Source organism: Mastigoproctus giganteus, chromosome 7, assembly GCF_048544385.1.
Source record: "Mastigoproctus giganteus isolate SK-2022 chromosome 7, ASM4854438v1, whole genome shotgun sequence".
Lineage (NCBI taxonomy): Eukaryota > Metazoa > Arthropoda > Arachnida > Uropygi > Thelyphonidae > Mastigoproctus > Mastigoproctus giganteus.
In genome coordinates, this window is record NC_143581.1 from 75,148,217 (window position 1) to 75,168,845 (window position 20,629).

At 36.7% G+C, this 20,629-nt stretch overlaps 1 protein-coding gene across 1 annotated transcript in view; it reads left to right on the top strand.

The window, feature by feature from the left end:
- The window catches only part of LOC150083003 (glycine receptor subunit alpha-4-like), a 116,289-nt gene that overhangs the window by 47,166 nt on the left and 48,494 nt on the right, over positions 1–20,629 (top strand). Inside the window, exon 5 of the mRNA XM_090378348.1 lies at positions 12,296–12,378. Within this exon, the coding sequence (XP_090234474.1) occupies positions 12,296–12,378 (83 nt within the window). The remainder of the gene's footprint in view (positions 1–12,295; positions 12,379–20,629) is intronic.

Consider the following 20,629-nt stretch of genomic DNA (forward strand, 5'->3'; position numbering starts at 1 on the left):
AAGGAGGATCAAAGGCTGACACAAGTAATTATAGACCTGTTAGTTTAACTTCGGTTCCAGGAAAATTAATGGAGGCACTGGTTAAAGAAGCACTGCAGGATCATCTGGACAAGAATTCAGTTATAGCTCAGACACAGCATGGGTTTGTTAAGGGCAGGTCTTGTCTGACCAATTTGATTGGATACTATGATGTAGTCACAAAAGAACTGGATGCAGGGAATAACTTTGATATTATATATTTGGATCTTAGAAAGGCTTTTGATACTGTTGCGCATGGAAGACTGCTGCACAAATTGGAGAAGTGTGGCATTCGAGGCAAATTGCTGCTATGGATAAAGGGATGGTTGAGTGGCAGAAGACAGAGAGTGGTAATCAATGGACACTGCTCAACGTGGACTAATGTTATTAGTGGAGTTCCTCAGGGTTCAGTGTTGGGTCCATTGTTGTTTTCTGTATTTATAAATGATATTGATGATGGTGTATCAGGCTTAATGTCCAAGTTTGCAGACGATACAAAGGTTGGCAGGGTTGTTAAGGACACTACTGATACTATGCTGCTGCAACAGGATCTGGAAAGGTTGAGCAGATGGGCTGAGAGGTGGCAAATGAAGTTTAACATTGACAAATGTAAAGTACTACATATGGGAAACAGTAACCCCAGATCAACGTATCAACTCTGTGGTACTACGCTGACAGTGGTAGAGAATGAAAAGGACCTGGGGGTAATTGTGCAGGCAGATATGAAGTTCTCTGAGCAGTGCAGACGAGCTGCAAGAGTAGCTCATGGTGTCTTGTCAATGATATACAGGAATTTTTCTAGCAGGGACAGGGATGTGATTATTCCCTTGTATAAGGCATTGGTCAGGCCACACCTTGAGTACTGTATACAGGTCTGGAGGCCTCATTTCAAGAAGGATGTAGAGCTGCTGGAACGAGTACAGAGAAGGGCAACAAGATTAGTGAATGGAACAAAGGGTTGCTCTTACGAAGAAAGGCTTAAGTTTTGCAAATTACAGAGCCTGGAGACTAGGCATCGCCGAGGTGATCTGATAGAGGTGTACAAGGCTTTGAATGGCTTGAGCATGCTCAATGCCGATGGAATTCTTCCTCTTGCTCAGAATAATCACCTGAGAGGGCATAAATTCAAATTGAGGAAGGACGGATGTCGGATAGATGTGCGGAAATTCGCCTTTAGCCAGCGGGCAGTTGGTTTGTGGAATAGACTTCCATCGCTTGTTGTTGAAGTTGATAGCCTAAACAAATTTAAGGCTCAGCTGGACAGGTATTTCGAACGAATTGAGGGGTGAAATGGGAGTAGTGGTTGTTTTTTTTTTTTTTTTTTTTCTTTTTTTTTGGCTGATGCTGAATAAGCTTGCTTTCTTGCATCATATGCCTCTACTAATGCTAATGCTAATGCTACCAGTTGACTGGAAATGCCAGAGATTTAAAAGTGTATGGACATTGTATATGTGTAGTGTCATGTACCGTTGTTCTTCTGGTCCTTTAGCCGCTGGACTTCTGCTGAGGCCCAACGTTGCCCCACTTTCGCCCTGTGGAGGCAGACCAGGTACCCACTAGTCAACAGTTCACTTTGGCAGGTCATACCATCTAGTAGGTGTGCCTAATAAAGTGACCACTCCAGTATGTGCAAAGGAAAGTTGTTTCGAAGAACAGAAGTAGAAGGGATGTAGCCGAGTGGGCAGGAGCGGGAGTGCAGTAGCACACGCTCTTTGAGTAGACCGGGGTTCAAGCCCGGTGCTGAATACGGTCGATCTGCCAACCCGCACTGGACCAGCGTGGCAGATTATGGTCCATTTCCCTCAGCATGAATTGTTGAGGAGGCTTCTACCCTGCAGTGGGTTGATAATGGCTGCACTTTACTTTTTTTTTTTACCATCTAATTTCCAGATTTCAGTGGCTAGGACCTAAAAAAAAAAAAAAAACAAACAAAAGGGTGAGGGGAGTACACATGTACATACATACAAACATGCATATACATACACATCAATTGGTATAGGTTAGTTCGCGTGGTGAAGGCGTGTGATTAGGACATTTTTTCCCCTTTTTTCATTCATTTATTAATTACACACAATATACAGTCTCAAGATTATGTACACCAAAGTATATACATGATTTATATACAAGATATATTTACATATAATTAGATGCTCTGTACATATCATTAAACACTTGTGTATGTGTGTGTGTGTGTGTAAGTGTGTTCTTTAATCAAGGTAGCTCCCAGACATAAGCCCAACTCTACCTTGAGAACTTATGAATATGTAGTGTTTACACAGCAGACCTGGAAAAGTATGTTGAATTACCTGAGTCTGATTTTACTGTAGCGCAATTCGCGCATGAAATCCTGTACCCACTGGAGGTAGTGCAATACCAGTGAATGCCATAAATCCCCCCCTCCCTGGGTTGCCCATACCAGGGAGTCAGCAGGAAAAAAATAAAACAAATAAAACAACACTAATATTCAATGATCTGGATGGCACGACTATAAACTTCAAAAATCACAGTTCGACTGAATATTTCCTCATTTGCTGTTCTACATGCACTGGAACCTCCAAACCCAATAAAGGTACTGTCCAGCAAATGTCCAACTATACGCCATGGACACATTTCCAATTAGAAAAAAGTTCCCAGAATTTTACTATAAAAGAAATTTGAATGAACAGTTGGTCTTACTGACCCAATCACCTTCAAAGCACCTTCCTTCCACATATATTTGCACCATCGATCTGCCCAAGCTTTGAAACATTAAAATATCATGTCTTTTAGCGCACGCGAGGCCGTTTCTGCATTTCATTTTCTCTAATGTTCTCCACTGTAACGAAATGATGACGCAGATGCCCCATTTTCAGTTTAGGAAACAGCCAAAAGTCAGACGGTGCAAGGTTGGTGGGGTAGGGAGGCTGTTGCATGACTGTAATTTTTTTTTCGCAACCAAAAACTCCTGGCCATATCGCCGTGATGAGAATTATTGTTTCTGGTACGCGTACTTGTACCGTACTTAGCAGCGATAAACTGCTGAACTACCATCGCCGAGTGACAGCAAGCGTGGAACAAAAGGTCAAACTTCAGAGAGAGACTCCTACCCATGGATCTTTGCGAACGCAAATCATAATTAGGCCTAAATGGTTGTCAGATGAACTAATAAGGCATATGGCAGAGAAGAAAAATGCATGGGATACATACAAATTAACACGTGACACGGACGCCTATGATAGATACAAGTTGATCTGTAACCAAGTTACAAAGGAGGTTAGGCAGGCGAAGGCAGATTACGAGAGATCCTTGGCAAGGGATGCGAAGAAAAACAGCAAAGAGTTCTTTACTTATGTAAACTCTAGAAGGAAGGGGATGAATCAGATTGGTCCACTTGAGATCGATGGGTCAACTGTTGATGACCCTGCTCGGGTAGCTAACAAACTAAATGAATATTTTGCATCGACATTCACACATGAGGAGTTATTCAGCGAGGGGAATGCCAGAGGTGTATTCAACTCTAGCAGTAAGCTAGAGAATCTTGTAATAACTGAGAGCAAAGTGGAGGAGAAATTGTTGAAGATAAACACAAGAAAGGCACCTGGGGTGGATGGGATCTATCCAGTTATATTAAAGGAGGCAGCAAAGGAGGTAAGCAAACCCTTAGCCATAATTATGAGAGCTTCCTTGGACTCAGGGGAGGTACCCATTGACTGGAGATGTGCAAATGTGACCCCAATTCACAAAGGGGGATCAAAGGCTGACACAAGTAATTATAGACCTGTGAGTTTAACTTCTGTTCCCGGAAAATTAATGGAGGCACTGGTGAAAGAAGCACTGCAGGATCATCTAGACAAGACTTCAGTTATAGCTAGGACACAGCATGGTTTTGTTAAGGGGAAGTCTTGCCTGACCAATTTGATTGGATACTATGATGCAGTCACAAAAGAACTGGATGCAGGGAATAACTTTGATATTATATACTTGGATCTTAGAAAGGCTTTTGATACTGTTGCACATGGAAGACTGCTGCACAAATTGGAGCAGTGTGGCATTGGAGGCAAGTTGCTGCTATGGATAAAGGGGTGGTTGAGGGGGAGAAGACAGAGAGTGGTAATCAATGGACACTGCTCATCGTGGACTAATGTTATTAGTGGAGTCCCTCAGGGTTCAGTATTGGGGCCTTTATTGTTTTCTGTATTTATAAATGATATTGATGATGGTATATCAGGCTTAATGTCCAAGTTTGCAGACGATACGAAGGTTGTCAGGGTTGTCAAGGACACTACTGACACTATGCTGCTGCAACAGGATTTGGAAAGGTTGAGCAGATGGGCTTCGAGGTGGCAAATGAAGTTTAACATTGACAAATGTAAAGTACTACATATGGGAAACAGCAACCCCAGAGCAACGTATCAACTCTGTGGTACTACACTGACAGTGGTAGAGAATGAAAGGGACCTGGGGGTGGTGGTGCAGGCAGATATGAAGTTCTCTGAGCAGTGCAGACGAGCTGCAAGAGTAGCTCATGGTGTATTGTCAATGATATATAGGAATTTTTCTAGCAGGGATAAGGAGGTGATTATTCCCTTGTATAAGGCAATGGTCAGGCCACACCTAGAGTACTGTATACAGGCCTGGAGGCCTCATTTCAGGAAGGATGTAGAGCTGCTGGAACGAGTACAGAGAAGGGCAACTAGATTGGTGAATGGGACAAAGGGGTTCTCTTACGAAGAAAGGCTTAAGTTTTGCAAATTACAGTGTCTGGAAACTAGGTACCAGCGGGGTGATCTGATAGAGGTGTACAAAGCCTTGAATGGTTTGAGCATGCTCAATGCTGATGGGATTCTTCCTCTAGCTCAGAAAAATCACCTGAGAGGGCATAAATTCAAATTGAGGAAAGACAGATGTAGGATAGATGTGCGGAAATTTGCCTTTAGCCAGCGGGTGGTTGGTGGGTGGAACAGACTTCCATCCCTTGTCGTGGAAGTTGATAGCCTAAATAAGTTTAAGGCTCAGCTGGACAGGTATTTCGAACGAACAGAAGGGTGAAGTGGAAGTGGTTATTTTTATTTATTTATGTTACTTTTTTTTTTTTTTTTTTTTTTTTTTTTGGCTGATGCTGCATAAGCTTGCTTTCTTGCATCAAATGCCTCTACTAATGCTAATGCTAAATGCTAATAATAATGATCTACCTCCGCCGATTGCTTCGCGCTGATTGGCTGTTAATCACTACGAGTAGAGTGAATGCGACGTTTGATATAACCACAGAGTGGATTTAACTAACCGTGGCGTCGGCGAATGTTGTTCTATAAGCGAGTAGAGCTGGCAGGAATACGATAGGCAGGCTGATAAATCTGACCTTCCTTTGTTGTAGGAGTTTTATGTTAGAAACACTGCCAATTAATACAAATAGCATAAATTTACAAAAATGTCAATTAATTCAAATTTAGCGGTACCCTCACCTAGATGGCATAAGGTCCGAACTGAGTGAAATATCACCATAAACCAGTGTTTCTCGACCTTTTTTTTTTTTAAATTATGCCCCCTAAAGGGCTTTTTTAAACAGTTTTTTCCCTAATCGTCCCCCCCCCCATTTTAAACAAGAAAATACTTTTTACTTACTCTTTTTATTCGGGATCTGAGCCTGATGCTTGTAGTTTAATGTTCGGTATGATGATAGTAAGTTTGATTCTGTCTCTCCTCTTGAACATACAGTGGGGCTGGATAATGCGCCAGGCTATGATCCCAATCTTGCTCAATCTCTTGAGTCACAATTTGACTTTGTTCAAGCAAAATTTTTGCCACCCAACACCACTCTTCTTCTTCAACCAATGGACCAGCAAGTGATTGCAAACTTCAAGGACACCTACACCACGAAAATGTTCGCAAGTTGCTTTGCACCGACCTCTGGTGAAAATGCTGTCACCTTCAAAGATTTTTTGATGTCGAAGCAACGTACTGGATTGTGTGAGGCTCATTGTAAGTTCTTGCAATGATGTTTCCACCAGGTGATTAAATTCAGCCTTGAAAAACATCTGGCCTTTAATTATCCATAACGTTGACGGATTTGAAGATGATGGTGCTTTGGTAAATGATATTGTCACTCTTGAAAAATCAATGGGTATAGAAGTTGGCGAAGAGGATGTCGAGGGCGTTATTGACGCTAATTGGCGTGAGCTAACAACAGAGGAGCTACAAGAGTTGGAGAAAATTACAGAGAGTGACACTGGAGAGGGAGAGGAAGAAAAAGACAGCCAAAAAGTGTCAGCTGAGGACTGTCATTTCTTGTTCTGAGCGTTTAAGAGAAGTGATAAAAACACCCCGACATTGAAAACACTGAACCTATGATGTGCAAAATGGAGGATGAATTAAATTTTTCTTCAGAAAGCTACAAAAAAGGTTGTAAAAATCAGTCCACTTTGGACAATTTCTTTACCAGTAGCAACAAAAGACTGAAAAGACACCTGACGCTTGATATAGAGTCCCACCACCACTACTCCACCATTGATTTCATCAGTTTTGCATTTCAAGTCGAAGGTAAATGCTAATTTATTGTTTGTTTTTTTATTTTAAGATCTTTTATAACTGTTTTTATCACTAATTTTTAACATGTAAGAAATACCTATTTTATGTGTTGTTGGGGAACGAATTACAGGAAATCAATGTATTATTGGTTTCAACTTACAATATTTTCAATATACACTGGGTTTTGTGGAACAGATTACCATCGGATGTGGGGCCCCACTGTATATCAATTCTGTTTCTTTCCTTTGTTAATATTTTATTTACTGAACTAAAACCCCTTTCAAACATATAAGACGTTGGAAAACAAAGAAGTACTTTGGCCATTTAAGACCACATTGTTGGATAAAGAAGTTTAGTTGGTTTTGATCCCCACTACTCAACCATTCCGCCTCTTCCGAATCTATATTTGCATTCTTCGTTACATTTTAATTCAATGAGTTCTTGAATTTCTTCACTAGCAGACCCGGCATCGCATCCAATTGGATCTAACATCCATGGCTTCACTTCAAAAGAAAATAAATCTGAAAATCTATTTTTCATTTCACCTTTTAAAGAACACAAATGATCTGAATAATTCATAAGATCATTCTCGGTGAGAGATTCATTGATTTCAGCTAACTCTTCCATACCATGAAATTGTTTTCTCATTAAATTACTTTCAAATATTTCCAGTTTTTCACTGAAGGCTTTTAATACGCGTTTGCAGTCTATCACCATAATTAATTTCCCTTGAAGTTGAAGTGATACTTCATTAAGTTTTAAAAATCCAAGCCATATACATGTAGTTGTTTTCGTGTTGTTTTTGTGTTTGATGATCTCCTTTGCTAAATCTGTGTCTCCTTCGCTTTCTAAAAAAACTAATTATCGTATCAAAAAGGTTTACAAATCTTGATAGACAGTTTCCTTTAGAAAGCTTTTTTGACTTCTGTATGTAAAGAAGCCTCACATACTGTTCTTCATTATCAACACAAAATTTTCTGAAAAGACGATCATATTTCCTATGTGACTTTATTTTATTGATGGTTTTAATAATTGTACTGAGAGATTGATAAAGAACAGGACTAATATTTTTTGCAACCAGATGATGTCGGTGCACAATGCAGTGTATTGAAAGAACTTGGGGACATACTTCCTTTAGGTGGGCTATAAAGTCTTTATATCTTCAAACCATGGAGGTAGCACTACCAGTGGCACAGCCAGTGATTGATAAATACGGTGCAGTTTCTTGTATTCTCTCTATCATGTGAACTCCTTTGATCGCGTAGTCGTCCCAGAGTATAAACAGAATATTTATTTATTATTTAGGACACCAAATTTTCCAATGGTACTTGTTTTTCATCAAACCATATTTTTAAAGCAGCAAAAATGGATGCTCCAGTACAATCAGTTTCTATAGAATTTACAAACAACATCTCTTCTTGCAATTTACAATCATTATCGAAACAACGAACGTATGCCATTTGAAGGGCCTTACTGTCAGCAACTGTGGATTCATAAATCTGAATAGAAAATTGCTTGTTTGTAGTTTGTCAATTAGCTGCTCTTCAATGTTAACTGATATCTCATCGATTCGTCTTCGAATTGAATTTTTGCTCAATGGCAATGCTCTTAAAATACTGAAAGGATTTTGATGCATCACTGTTGAAATTAGTCTCTAATGCGTGTCGTATAACAGTCTCACCAATTGTATGAGCACTACCAGTTTGTTGCAATGATTTCTGCAATTTTATAAGACACAGTCATTCCTTTGTCATTTGTTTGTGTGTTCTTCTTAAATAAGGAAGTAACAGTGTTACGTTGCTAAAAATTCTGTTTAAAATTTGTAAAATATACGATATGTTTACCAACTTTATCAGGATGTTTCCTTTGTAAGTGAGTTTGAAAAATAATTGTTACAAATAAGACACATAGGCTGTCTTGAATCGAATTGGCTTTCAAGAATTTCAAGAAAACCATAAGCTAGATCTTCATCCAGATACTTTCAACACTTTTTCTTCTTTTCAGCACTTGACATGATTGATGATGGGTTGAATAACTACAAAGAATTAAATAATAAAATATAAACTATATTTATTTAACTCTCATAGCCCATGCCACTCACAAAAGCGCTGTGAATCAAAAATAAGCAACTTCCCCACAAGGAAACAATAAATCAATACTAATTGACACATATAAAGTAGAAAGAATAGAATGAAACATTTCATCATCCCATCCATTCCTCATACATTGACAAATGAAACAAAAGAATAAATAAATAAACCACGCCAACCAAGACGCAGCCAAGGTGGCAGCTGCCGGAAAGGCGCATACCCCAGGATTGCGGAGACATTACATCTGAAAGCACTTAGGCATTTAATGCCTATGAAAAAGTGGTTGAATTAAATCACGCCACTATCTTTCTTTTATTAAAATTTCTCACTCACGCGTAATATAATATACCTATATGTTAAAAATCAGTTGTCTCAGGGGAAAAGAAAACCCAATGAGAGAATAAACCCAATGAGCTTCTTTAGAGAGACCTAGATAGACTTCAGGAATGGTCAGAAAAATGGCAGCTATGCTTTAATCCAACAAAGTGTAAGGTATTACACCTGGGAAACAGTAATCCCAAAATAACTTATTCACTTGGTGGAATTCAACTAAACCCAATACTGGAGGAAAGGGACTTGGGTGTTACGATACGGTCAGACATGAAATTCTCTGAGCATTGTAAACAGGTTGCAAGGAAGGCCCATGGTGTCCTATCTATGATCTATCGAACTTTTGCAAGTAGAGATAGGGACGTGATAATCCCATTATATAAGGCTTATGTTAGACCACGCTTGGAATACTGTGTTGAAGTATGGAGACCGCAACTAAAGAAAGACATCGAGCTTCTTGAAAGGGTGCAAAGACGGGTAACTCGCCTGGGGAGATCGGCAAAAGGGCGTCCTTATGAAGAAAGACTTCGAATATGTGGGTTGCAGAGTTTGGAAACTAGACACCTTAGAGGAGATTTAATTGAGGTGTTTAAGGCTCTGAGAGGCATCAGTAAAATGAATGAGGACGAAATTTTCAAGATTATAAATGATGCTAGAACTAGGGAACATAATTCAAGTTACGGGGGGGAAATGTTTAGATTGGACTGCAGGAAGTTTTATTTTAGCCAGCGAGTTATAAATTACTGGAATAAGTTACCTTCATGGGTGGTAGATGCCGACAGTTTGGGGAAATTCAAAGGTCATCTGGATAGTACTTTCGGGTAAGGGAAGCGCATAGGATGATAGGTTTAATTTTCTTTTCTTTTACTAATTATTATTATTTATTTATTTTATTTTATTTTTTTATCATTGTTTTGTTCGGATTTTTTTTTTTTTTTTTGGCTGGTGCAGCATAAGCCATAGGCTTTCTTGCACCATGCGGCCATTACTAATACTAATATAAGATGTGGTCTTGAACTTTGGAGGGCCACAAACTATTGTAATACTTATGATTTTTTCGGCCCCCAAAATCCAATTTTCGCCCTCGTTGAGAATCCCTGCTACAAACGAAGACGAAAACTGACTGCAACACGTGACTAACAGAATAAAACCAAAGTAAAATAGATTGACCATTGTCCCCATCTCGTCGGAGGTCACAAGGCCAACAATGGTCAGGCAATCACCGCATTTAACCGCATCGCCGACCTGACATAAACACTAAGATCGCCAATACAATATATTTGAATAATGGTGACCCTTACGCAGTGAATAATCATACTATAACAGATCAGAGCACTCACAAAGCAGCACCCAACCCACTGACACAAATGACAGTTAAATACTGTACATCCAAACAGTGCTGGATTAATCAATAAGCAAAATAAGCACGTGTTAGGGCACCAAGGGAAAGGGTGAATCAGTTTTTTTTTTGTTTTTTTTTCCTAGCTATCATGCCAACTTTAACTCTTTCACTGCCAAATGCTACTTTAGTTGATTTTTTTGTCTCAGGCGATTGTTCTTACCTGCTGTGTTCGACTTTTCTCCGCATTGTTAAAAAAAAAGTTTTCTTCCAAAAAAATCACTCTTGTCGTGATACTGAAGGCTAAACAAAATCCACCCTCCACTAGTGTATTTATTACAAATTTAAAATAGTAGCTTTCGCGAGTTTCCATGAGTACTTTTTGTGTATTTATTTACAAAACACGCAATATATTTGTGTATTTCATGTGTATTTATTCTTCTGAAATTTTCAGACCCAATGTGAAACGTGTCCATTTAAGTGGTACAAAAAAAGAGAAAACTGGCCAAAAATAATCAACGAAAAAAAAGGCTTTGGATTTAATGGCCAAGACTAGAAAGCTGACTGTAATTTCTTCACAAAAGTTACGCAGCCTGATCTTCCAAACCAAAACAGATTTCCCCATCAGAAGCTACTTTTGCTGTGTCTTACAACACTGATGTGCAAAATTTAAGGACCAGTAAGGTTTTCACCTGTAGCTTCTCATAGGAGTGGCCTGGATATGGGAAAAGCATACCAAAGGAACCTCGTGAGGTACAGAAATAACGAAGGAAACAACAACGGAAACAAAACGGTACAGAGGGACTTCATTCAAAAATAGCAACAAAAACAAATGACACTTCCTGCTCATTTGTATCAGGGAGGGCTCAATTTAATGGAAAATTAAGTTGTTTCATTAGCAATCTTCTTCTTCCTCCAAAATTTGAATTTTTAAAAATGTTCAAATCACCATCGCGTCCATAAGCACCAACGTCTATTGAAGTGAAACAATAGTTTGTATTGATTCACTTCAATAGACTTCAATCACTTCAATCGCAAAATCAAATTTTGCGAATTTTTTCACTAATTAACATTAGACGTTCATCAAAACTATGTATCGACATTCTGTAAAATAAAAAAAAAACAATAGAAAACTTCTCGGGGAAACTTTCTATGTGTTTCAAACATAATAAAAACTGTCTTGTTTATTATTATTATTATTGTTGTTGTTGCTCTTATATTATTTCTCCCTGATTGGGGGATTCCACTTTGTGACAGGTATTGCTACCAGGTTCACAGGGTAGTTGTAATGTCTGGTGTTACTGTTGGTCGAGAAAATCTCTGACTATCCTACAGGTGTTCAGGATTGCGCCTTTCTGGAGTTCCGTTTTGGCTCCTATATCAGCGAGATTCGAAACATTGCTTACAGGATTTGGGAAGGTTCTGTAGAGCTTATAAACCCCAACACCTTTTTCTACAGTCAAGCTAATAGCAGCAAAAGACAATAGTTCTGGATTCTGGCAGTAACAGGAATACGAAGTTTCATGTACCCTTTTGTCAATATGAAGGATGTATCTTTTTCAGCTAACATTAAAACACAAAACCGAACCATTATTATTTATTATTATTATTAATAGCCATATAGGAAGCCTGAGGCTTATGCTGCACCAGGAAAAAAAAAGTTTCCGAGTTACCCTGAGTGAGAGAGAGAGAGAGAGAGAGAGAGAGAGCCAGTCAAAAGTAGAAGGGAATCACCAAGCAAGAGAAGAATGATGATATCCAGCTCAGGACCCTAGGTGTGCCAAGCCCATACTCACCAGATGTGAGCCCCTGAGGTTAATTTTTCCTAAAGTGACTCTCATAATGTAGTAACCCAGCAGTGAATGTAGGCATGTGCTCTCTCTCTCTCTCTCTCTCTCTCTCTCTCTCTCATATCATAATAATATTTAGAACTTAAAACTTGAAAATTGCTTTATCTATATGACTAAAATATTACTTTGAAAGTTATTACTAAATGTTTTTCTTTTCATTTTAGATATAATCTGAAAATTACTTGTCGTCTGCATCTCTACAATTATCCAATGGACACCCAGCACTGCTCTATGTCTATTGCATCACGTAAGTGAAATGATAGATAAATTGTTTAAGATCCTTTCTTTCCTTTTTATAGATGGAACTCTTCAGGAATTACTTTAGTGGGGAACCTGTATGGAACGAGATCAGGCACCCTTGTATCGAATTCGATACAAAAGCCCAGAGTAGCTTTTGTATTGAATTCACAGAAATACCTATATAGGTATTTCTACGAAATAATAATAATAATAATAATAATACATACATATTCTTGACAAGAATTAGCAAATTTGCACTTACTTGCAGTATTGCTTTACGTTTCTACAATCAGTTTTTTTTTTGTTGACGTCCACAATTTATTTACTACAGAAAAACTCTTTCCGTTGCACTGTTGATTCTCGGCAAACATGCAAATGACTTTGCATTATGTTAGCCATTAATTAATCTTAATTTCGAGAAAGAGTGTTCCGCGGTTGATGCAGTAACCAGAATTGTCAAAAATAGTATCAATGAGGAGCACACTTCCGAAAAAGTAGCACTCATATAGTGGTATTTTTATTATTATTATTATTATTATTAGCCATATGGTGCAAGGAAGCCTGAGGCTTATGCTGGACCAGCCAACAAAACTTTCTGAATTACCCTGAGAGAGAGAGAGAGAGAGCAAGTGCGAAAAATTTTTTTATTTTGTTGCACAGAGCATTAAACTACAATACATAAATATTATTATTATTATTATTTGTATTGTAGTTTAATGCTCTGTGCAACAAAATAAAAAAAATTTTTTCGCATTATGAATCCGTAGCACGTAGACCTCTTTTATTATTAGAGAGAGCAAGGGTAAGAAGTAAAAGGAAATCACCAAGAAGGAGAAGAATTATGATATCCAGCTCAGGACCCTTACTATGAGTAGTCCTGCAAATTCGCGAATAGTTTTTCAATTTCGCTTTTTAGTGCTTTACGCAAAGTAGTAATTGAATTGAAATTGATTCTGAAAAGTCACTTGAAAATTTATTTTGCACCTTCTCTGTGTTTTTTTATAATGGAATTGTCATCCATTTGGATTAATTGAGTTGGAGTAAGAAATGCAAACAAGTCAGAAACTGTATTTGAAACAGAGTACAAAGAAGGGCAACAAGATTAGTGAATGGAACAAAGGGTTGCTCTTATGAAGAAAGGCTTAAGTTTTGCAAATTACAGTGTCTGGAGACTAGGCACTGGCGAGGTGATCTGATAGAAGTGTATAAAGCCTTGAATGGTTTGAGTATGCTCAATGCCGATGGGATTCTTCCTCTTGCTCAGAATAATCACCTGAGAGGGCATAAATTCAAATTGAGGAAAGACATGTTGTAGTATAGATGTGCGGAAATTTGCCTTTAGCCAGCGGGTAGTTGGTTGGTGGAACAGACTTCCATCCCTTGTGGAAGTTGATAGCCTAAATAAATTTAAGGCTCAGCTAGACAGGTATTTCGAACGAACGGAGGGGTGAAATGAGAGTGGGGTTTTTTTTTTTTTTTTTTTTTTGCTGATGCTGCATAAGCTTGCTTTCTTGCATCATATGCTTCTACTAATGCTAATGCTAAAAAGTAAATCACAGTACAACCTTTGGATATTTTAGTTTTGGTTTGGATTTGGATCTAACTGAAACAAATAGCAGTATCAATAATTGCTTTTCCCTTTTCGGCACCTCGGACTTAGTGATTATTTCTTCGCCTTTATTTATATAAAGAAAAGCAGTTTATATAAATATAAATCTAAGGAAGTGCATCCAGTTAATATGGGTGGCAGTGCAATGTTCAGTCAGTTTGGTGCGACATAAGCACTGGGAAAGGGAAAATGAGGGTAGCAGTGTGTTATATGTCTAATGACTCTGATGAGTAAAAGGAAAAATTGTGCAAAGAAATAGAGTGGGCCAGTAAATCAGAATGTCTTGTAATGGGGGATTTTAACTTTCCAGATATTGACTGTAACTTGTGGTTGGTCACTTGCATGCTAGCAAGACTTTTGTGAATTGATTGGAGGATTGTTTTCTACAGCAACATATTCAAGGGGCAACCAGAGAGAGTAACTCTTGATTTGATTATCAGCAGCGATTATTCATGCATTAAGAATTTGAAGATAAAGATGTAACTGCCATCTATGTAACTACTTAGATGTAACGATCCTTAGTTGTAACTACCATCAAGGTTAAAGGGAAGGGTTTTTATTTTCTTAAGGTGACTACAGTGGTCGCAGACAGTTTTTTTAAATTCTATACAGTGGGATCAACTGATGAAGTTTAAAACAGCAAATTCTAAATGGGAAGCCTTCAAGGAATTAATCTTAGAAGCTACTATGCTTTTCATACCAATTAAGAAATACTGTTCAAGATTTAGGCCTAAATGGATGTCAGATGAGGCTTGTGGCAGAGAAGAAAAATGTTTGGGATGCATATAAATTATCAGATGACACAAAAGCCTATGGCAGATATAAGCTAGTCTGTAATCAAGTCAAAAAGGAGGTTAGGCAAGCGAAGGCAGATTACGAGAAATCCTTGGCAAAGGATGCAATGAAAAACAACAAAGACATTACTTATGTAAACTCTAGAAGGAAGGGGATGAATCAGTTTGGTCCACTTGATGTTGGTGGTTCGACTGTTGATGATCCTGCTCTGACAAATTGAATGAGTATTTTGCATCTACATTCAGACACGAGGAATTATTATTATTATTATTATTATTATTATTAGCCATATCGTGCAAGGAAGCCGAAGGCTTATGCTGCACCAGCCAAAATAAAATTCCCGAGTTACCCTGAGAGAGAGAGAGAGAGACAGAGAGAGAGAGAGAGAGAGAGAGAGAGAGAGAGAGAGAGAGTCAGTCAAAAGTAGAAGGGAATCACCAAGAAGAGAAAACTGATGATATCCAGCTCAGGACCCTGGGTGTGCCAAGCCCATACTCACCAGATGTGAGCCCCTGGGGTTCTTTAGTCAGAGTAGAGTGCTACCCAAGATCTGAATTTTAACCCTGGATCTTTATGAAAGATTTGTCAAGCTATTCCAAATTTTAGTAAATCAGATCTTGCAATTGTTATTTATCAGATATAAACCAATACAAATCTTGCTATTATTATTTCTTCAACTGTCCATCCACATAAATAACTGAACTCTCAGTGGATGTATTTTCATTAAAAGTTTATATTTGACTCTCGGAATGATTTGTCAAGCCTTCCCAAATTTCATCAAAATCGGACCAGTAGAAATCTGGCAACTATTTTCTTTTTTTTTTTTTTTACACACAGCATCCATATACCACATATTGTAATACTGTATATGGATGATGTGTATGTAGTATATGGCTAACCATACTACATATTGTATCTGAAGCACTGGATGTCATGTTTATTACCAGTGGCGTATCCAGGTATCATCATAAGGGGGCATGCCGACAAGGATTTTGAGTTTTTGTTAGAATGCCTCCTGGGTTTTTTTCTTTAATTTCGATTTTTGGTTAAGGGGGCATATGCCCACTCTGCCCACCCCTGAATACACCCCTTTTTATTACCATCCACTGATTGAATTAAACTACAATATTGCACACATATAATGATTTTGCAGAAACAAGATGTTTCTTGGTTCACACATAAAAGTTACTGCTTTTTGTTCAGCGGTAAAACTATAAATTAGCACAGTAAACTCCCAAAAATTCAGCACCCTTGGGGATTAGGGGGTGCCAGATTTTAAAATTTTCTAGGTTTCAGATATATAACTAGGGGTTGAGCAGTTTCAGAAGATCACATTTCAATTAATATTAAGCATAAACAACTGAACATAATTATATCTGTAAATATTTATAACTATCTTGTCTTTTCATCTGTTTTTGTAGCAGCAGGAATTAAACCGCAAGCATAATGTAATGGACTTTAGTCTCACAGCAGAGCAAACTTGTCTTTGTAATGAGTTGTACCACTATTGCACTATATTGAACAGATAGCTTTTGGCATATTACAATGTTGAAAATTGATTTTGTATACTGCATGGCACCTTGTGCGGGTGCATAAGTACACATGCCTTGAGTGACCTGGGGTTCAAGCCCGTGACTGATAAATACGGTGCTGTTTCTTGTATTCTGTCTATCTTGTGAATTCCTCTGACCATTTGGTCGTCCTGGAGTATAAACAGAAAATTTATTTTATTATTGCATCAAATAACTTATTTTACAACTGTTTTGTCTGAGTTTTGTGTAGTGAAAAAACTGCTATCTAATGAGAATTTAGTTAGGCCCGAAAGAGATTGTCATAGCAGCCTCATTTTTTAAAAAAATGACCAATTAACCCATTGGTGAGCCATGTGTTTGAAAATATTGAAATACCAAGGGAACTGGTTGCAAAGGTAAATTTGTTATGCTCTGAGAAATTAAGACAGTTGCATTATCTATGTAGATTATATCATGCTAGCCACAAAAAACAAATTGAAGGGCAAGAACAGTCCATCTTATAAAGAAATATCACTCTTCTTTTGCACAGATTGTTAAAGAAAAATGAGAGCGTTGATACTAGTGCCAGACTGCTTTCTTAATAATAATCCTCAAGTTTTGAAATGTTGAATATATATATATATATATAGTGTGTATATATATATACATAATATAAATGAGTGGTAGTAGTGGGTTGTTATGCTAAATAAGCAGCACCTGTGCCGCCATCTATTCTTTTCCTTTCTATTATGTAAGCTGGTTAAGCTTGCATTATGTCAGTGGTGTGGCTCTGATCAAGAGTGCTGTCTGTTCTATAGATTAATTTTCGCTGCATAAGGACCACCGCCATGCAAATCCTCTGCATTGGTTGATCTATCGGAGAATGGTGGGGTGGTTTGGTTCTTCGATATTTCTGCCTTTGCGATGATTTGTATGACGATTGAAATGCAGCGATTCCATGACCATTATTGGCCTCGTGGTCCTCTGTCGATATGGGGCATGATGGTCAGTCTATTATTTTGATATTTTAGTTTTTTGGTAGTTTCTTTAACCCTTTTTTGGTGATATTTCACGTCTTTTGGAACTGGTACCTTCAAGGGCGGTACCGCTAAATTATTTATAATTGGCATTATTTAAATTTATATCGTTTTTTATTAATTGGGTTTAATGACTTAATTGACTAAATTATATAGGGGATTATCGACTACCTTTTTGTCCTATTATCTCTACTTTCCCTTCCCTGTTTGTTTATTTATATTATTTTGCGTTTCATTTCGCTCTGCATTATTGCCGTACTACTGGCTGATGATTTTATTTAAATATCATATTTGTTTTAATTATCAGATATATATATATATATATATATATTTATTTATTTTTTAATATATATATATATATATATTTATTTATTTTTTAATATATATATATATATATTTATTTTTTAATATATATATATTAAAATATATATGTGATCTAATTATACTATTTTATTTGGACTAGAGCAAATACGGTACAATATATGGTATTCATTTGTTAATATATAACAAAAGTTATACATATATCACCAGACATCCCCTCTAATAACTTGCCCAATTTCAATTTATTCAAATACCTAATTCTACAAACCAGATGGAAGTCTGTTCCAAAAATCAGCTACCTCTAGTTCAGTGTTTCTCAAACTTACATTAATTGTGTACCTTTTTGAGAGTTTTGTCTTACCAGCATATTCCCCTTCTCAGGCAAAGATAATTTGGAGGTTGTTTTAATTATACTATTTTATTTGGACTAGAGCAAATATAGTACAATAAATATATGTTAAATATATTTATTGTACTATATATAATTTAATATATAATGAATATAAATATATTCATTTGTTAATATATAACAAAATGTGTGTGTGTATATATGTATATATACTGTAAAAAATGGAAGTAATAATAAAATTAACAAACATTCTCACAGAACGGCATAGATATATGGTGGATTTGTACCACTCTGAAATTAAAGTATGTATGTCGGCATAGATATATGGTGGATTAGTACCACTCTGAAATTAAAGTATGTATGTTAGCTAGTGAAGAAAGAACTTTTTTAATAATAATCATCATTTTGGTATTGAAATTGGTATTAAAATGTATCAATTTAAATGAAGTTTAAATTGTTACTTACCAAGCACTTTTTTTTTTTAACATTTTCCACTGCAACTTACAACATGCACTGAGTAATAAAGGATTAGTCAAAATTTAACAAAGCACACTTTTTGAAAAGACCACTGTCATTCTAAAATTAATGTTACTGTTCATACATACAGCACAGTAGAGTTCATTTGCAGAAAGGGGAGACAACAAGCAGTAAACAAATGGCATAATTATCAAGTGATTACTTCCCACAGTTGTCCAATAAAATGTTCATTGGATAACTACATGTAAAAAACACACACAGGAGTGTAGACCAATAAAATTGGATGAAAGAAAAAAAAAAAAAAACACGGAATGTATAGCTCTATTGTCTTTTATGATTCAATAAACTGAAGTTGTAATTTAATAAGAGAAGAGCTTTTCATTGCAATGTATAAGGGTTTAGGTTTTCAAGTTTTGATTCAATAAAGTGATCGATTCAATTAACCAGTGATTCCTATAGGTGGACCCTACTGTATTATATTTTATTGAATTGTTTTCTACAGTTAAAAAGCTATGATAAAATAAAATAAAAAAGTTCTGCTTTGTACCCTTTAAAACTCTTTCGTGTACCCCCAAGGTTATGATTACCACACATTGGGAAACACTGCTCTAGATGACAGCCCAAGTTTTGTATTTCTATCCTGCAACCATCATTTCTCAATTTATATGCACATTATATGAGTTGTCTGAGCAAGGTAAGGATGCCATCAACATTTAGCTCACTCAATACATTTAAAGATCAATCAAATGGAAAAATTCTTGAACGTTATTAACAAAAATCCGTTGATTATCCTAGCAGTCTCTTTGAATTGCTCAGAGAAAGTAATGTCTGAAATTATGCCCCCCCCCACAACAGGCTACTGATAGGCTTCCCAGAGAACACCTACAAGGAACTCCAGAAAGTTGTGATCCTAAATACCTGCAGGAAAGTCAGAGTTCCTCAACCAATAATAGTAACTGGACATAACAACACCCCATGCACTTGGTACCACTACCCATTTCGGGAATGGAAAAAACCCATAAGGAGAAGAAAGAGATAACAATACATTGCAATGTTTATTTTATCATAAATTTAACTATTTGACATATAAACTTGTTAATGAAAATAAAATTCCTTGTGGACAAGAAATAACTTTCCATAAAAAAATTTAATTAAGACAATTTTATTACCAAGTTTTATTACCATTTTGTTCTCATGGGAGAAGCACAGATTTAAACAGTATTTTTTGACTATAAATCAGACAATATAATCATAATAAAAAATAAAACAAATCAGTGAATAAACTCATTACAAATAAGATATCTTCTGATAAATTTTTTTAAATTGAAATATGTTAGTCTTTATTTAGTTTGAAATCAAATTTTAACAAAAATGTTATTAATAATGTTAAAAGTGCATGTATAAAATTCTGTTGCAGTTCATTTGGATATTAGCAAAGTACTTAGTATTAGAATTATTAGTGGCATATGATGTAAGAAAGCAAGCTAATAGAGCATCAGCCAAAAAAAAAAAAAAAAAAAAAAAACTTCCCATTTCACTAGTCCATGTGGGGACAATGTGGGACAAACGACTGAAATCCGGGACGTCTGGATTATGCGGGACAATCACTTTACCTTATACAACAGAACAATCACCTCCTTGTCCCTACTAGCAAAATTTCTGCATATTATAACCCATTCAGACTCCATTCAGAAAACTTGTCTTGAAACAACTGCTGCATTTCTAACACCAAATAAAATACGAATGTAACCTATTTGCATTTGTCTACTATACATTGCGAAACCCTGTTCCTGTGCTTTCTGTGTGTTGTATGTAATATTTTTCTTGCATTTCAACTCCTAAAAATGTCAGGTAAATGAAAACGAGTTGTTTTAACAGTGGAAAAGAAACTGGAAATTATTAAAAGATGTGAAAAAGGTGAGTGTTTCAAAGCTTGCAGAAAAATTTGGAATTGGCCAGCAAACTGTATGGGACATCATTGAAAACCAGCCCAATATAGATAAATTTGTTTCTAAATGTGACACATTTGTTTGCACTTCACAAAGAAAATTGCTCAAAGGTGCTACAAATGAACAACTTGAAAGTGTAATGATAAAGTGGTTTTTACAACAAAGAGCTGACGGAACTCCAATATCTGGACCAATGATTTTAAGCAAGGC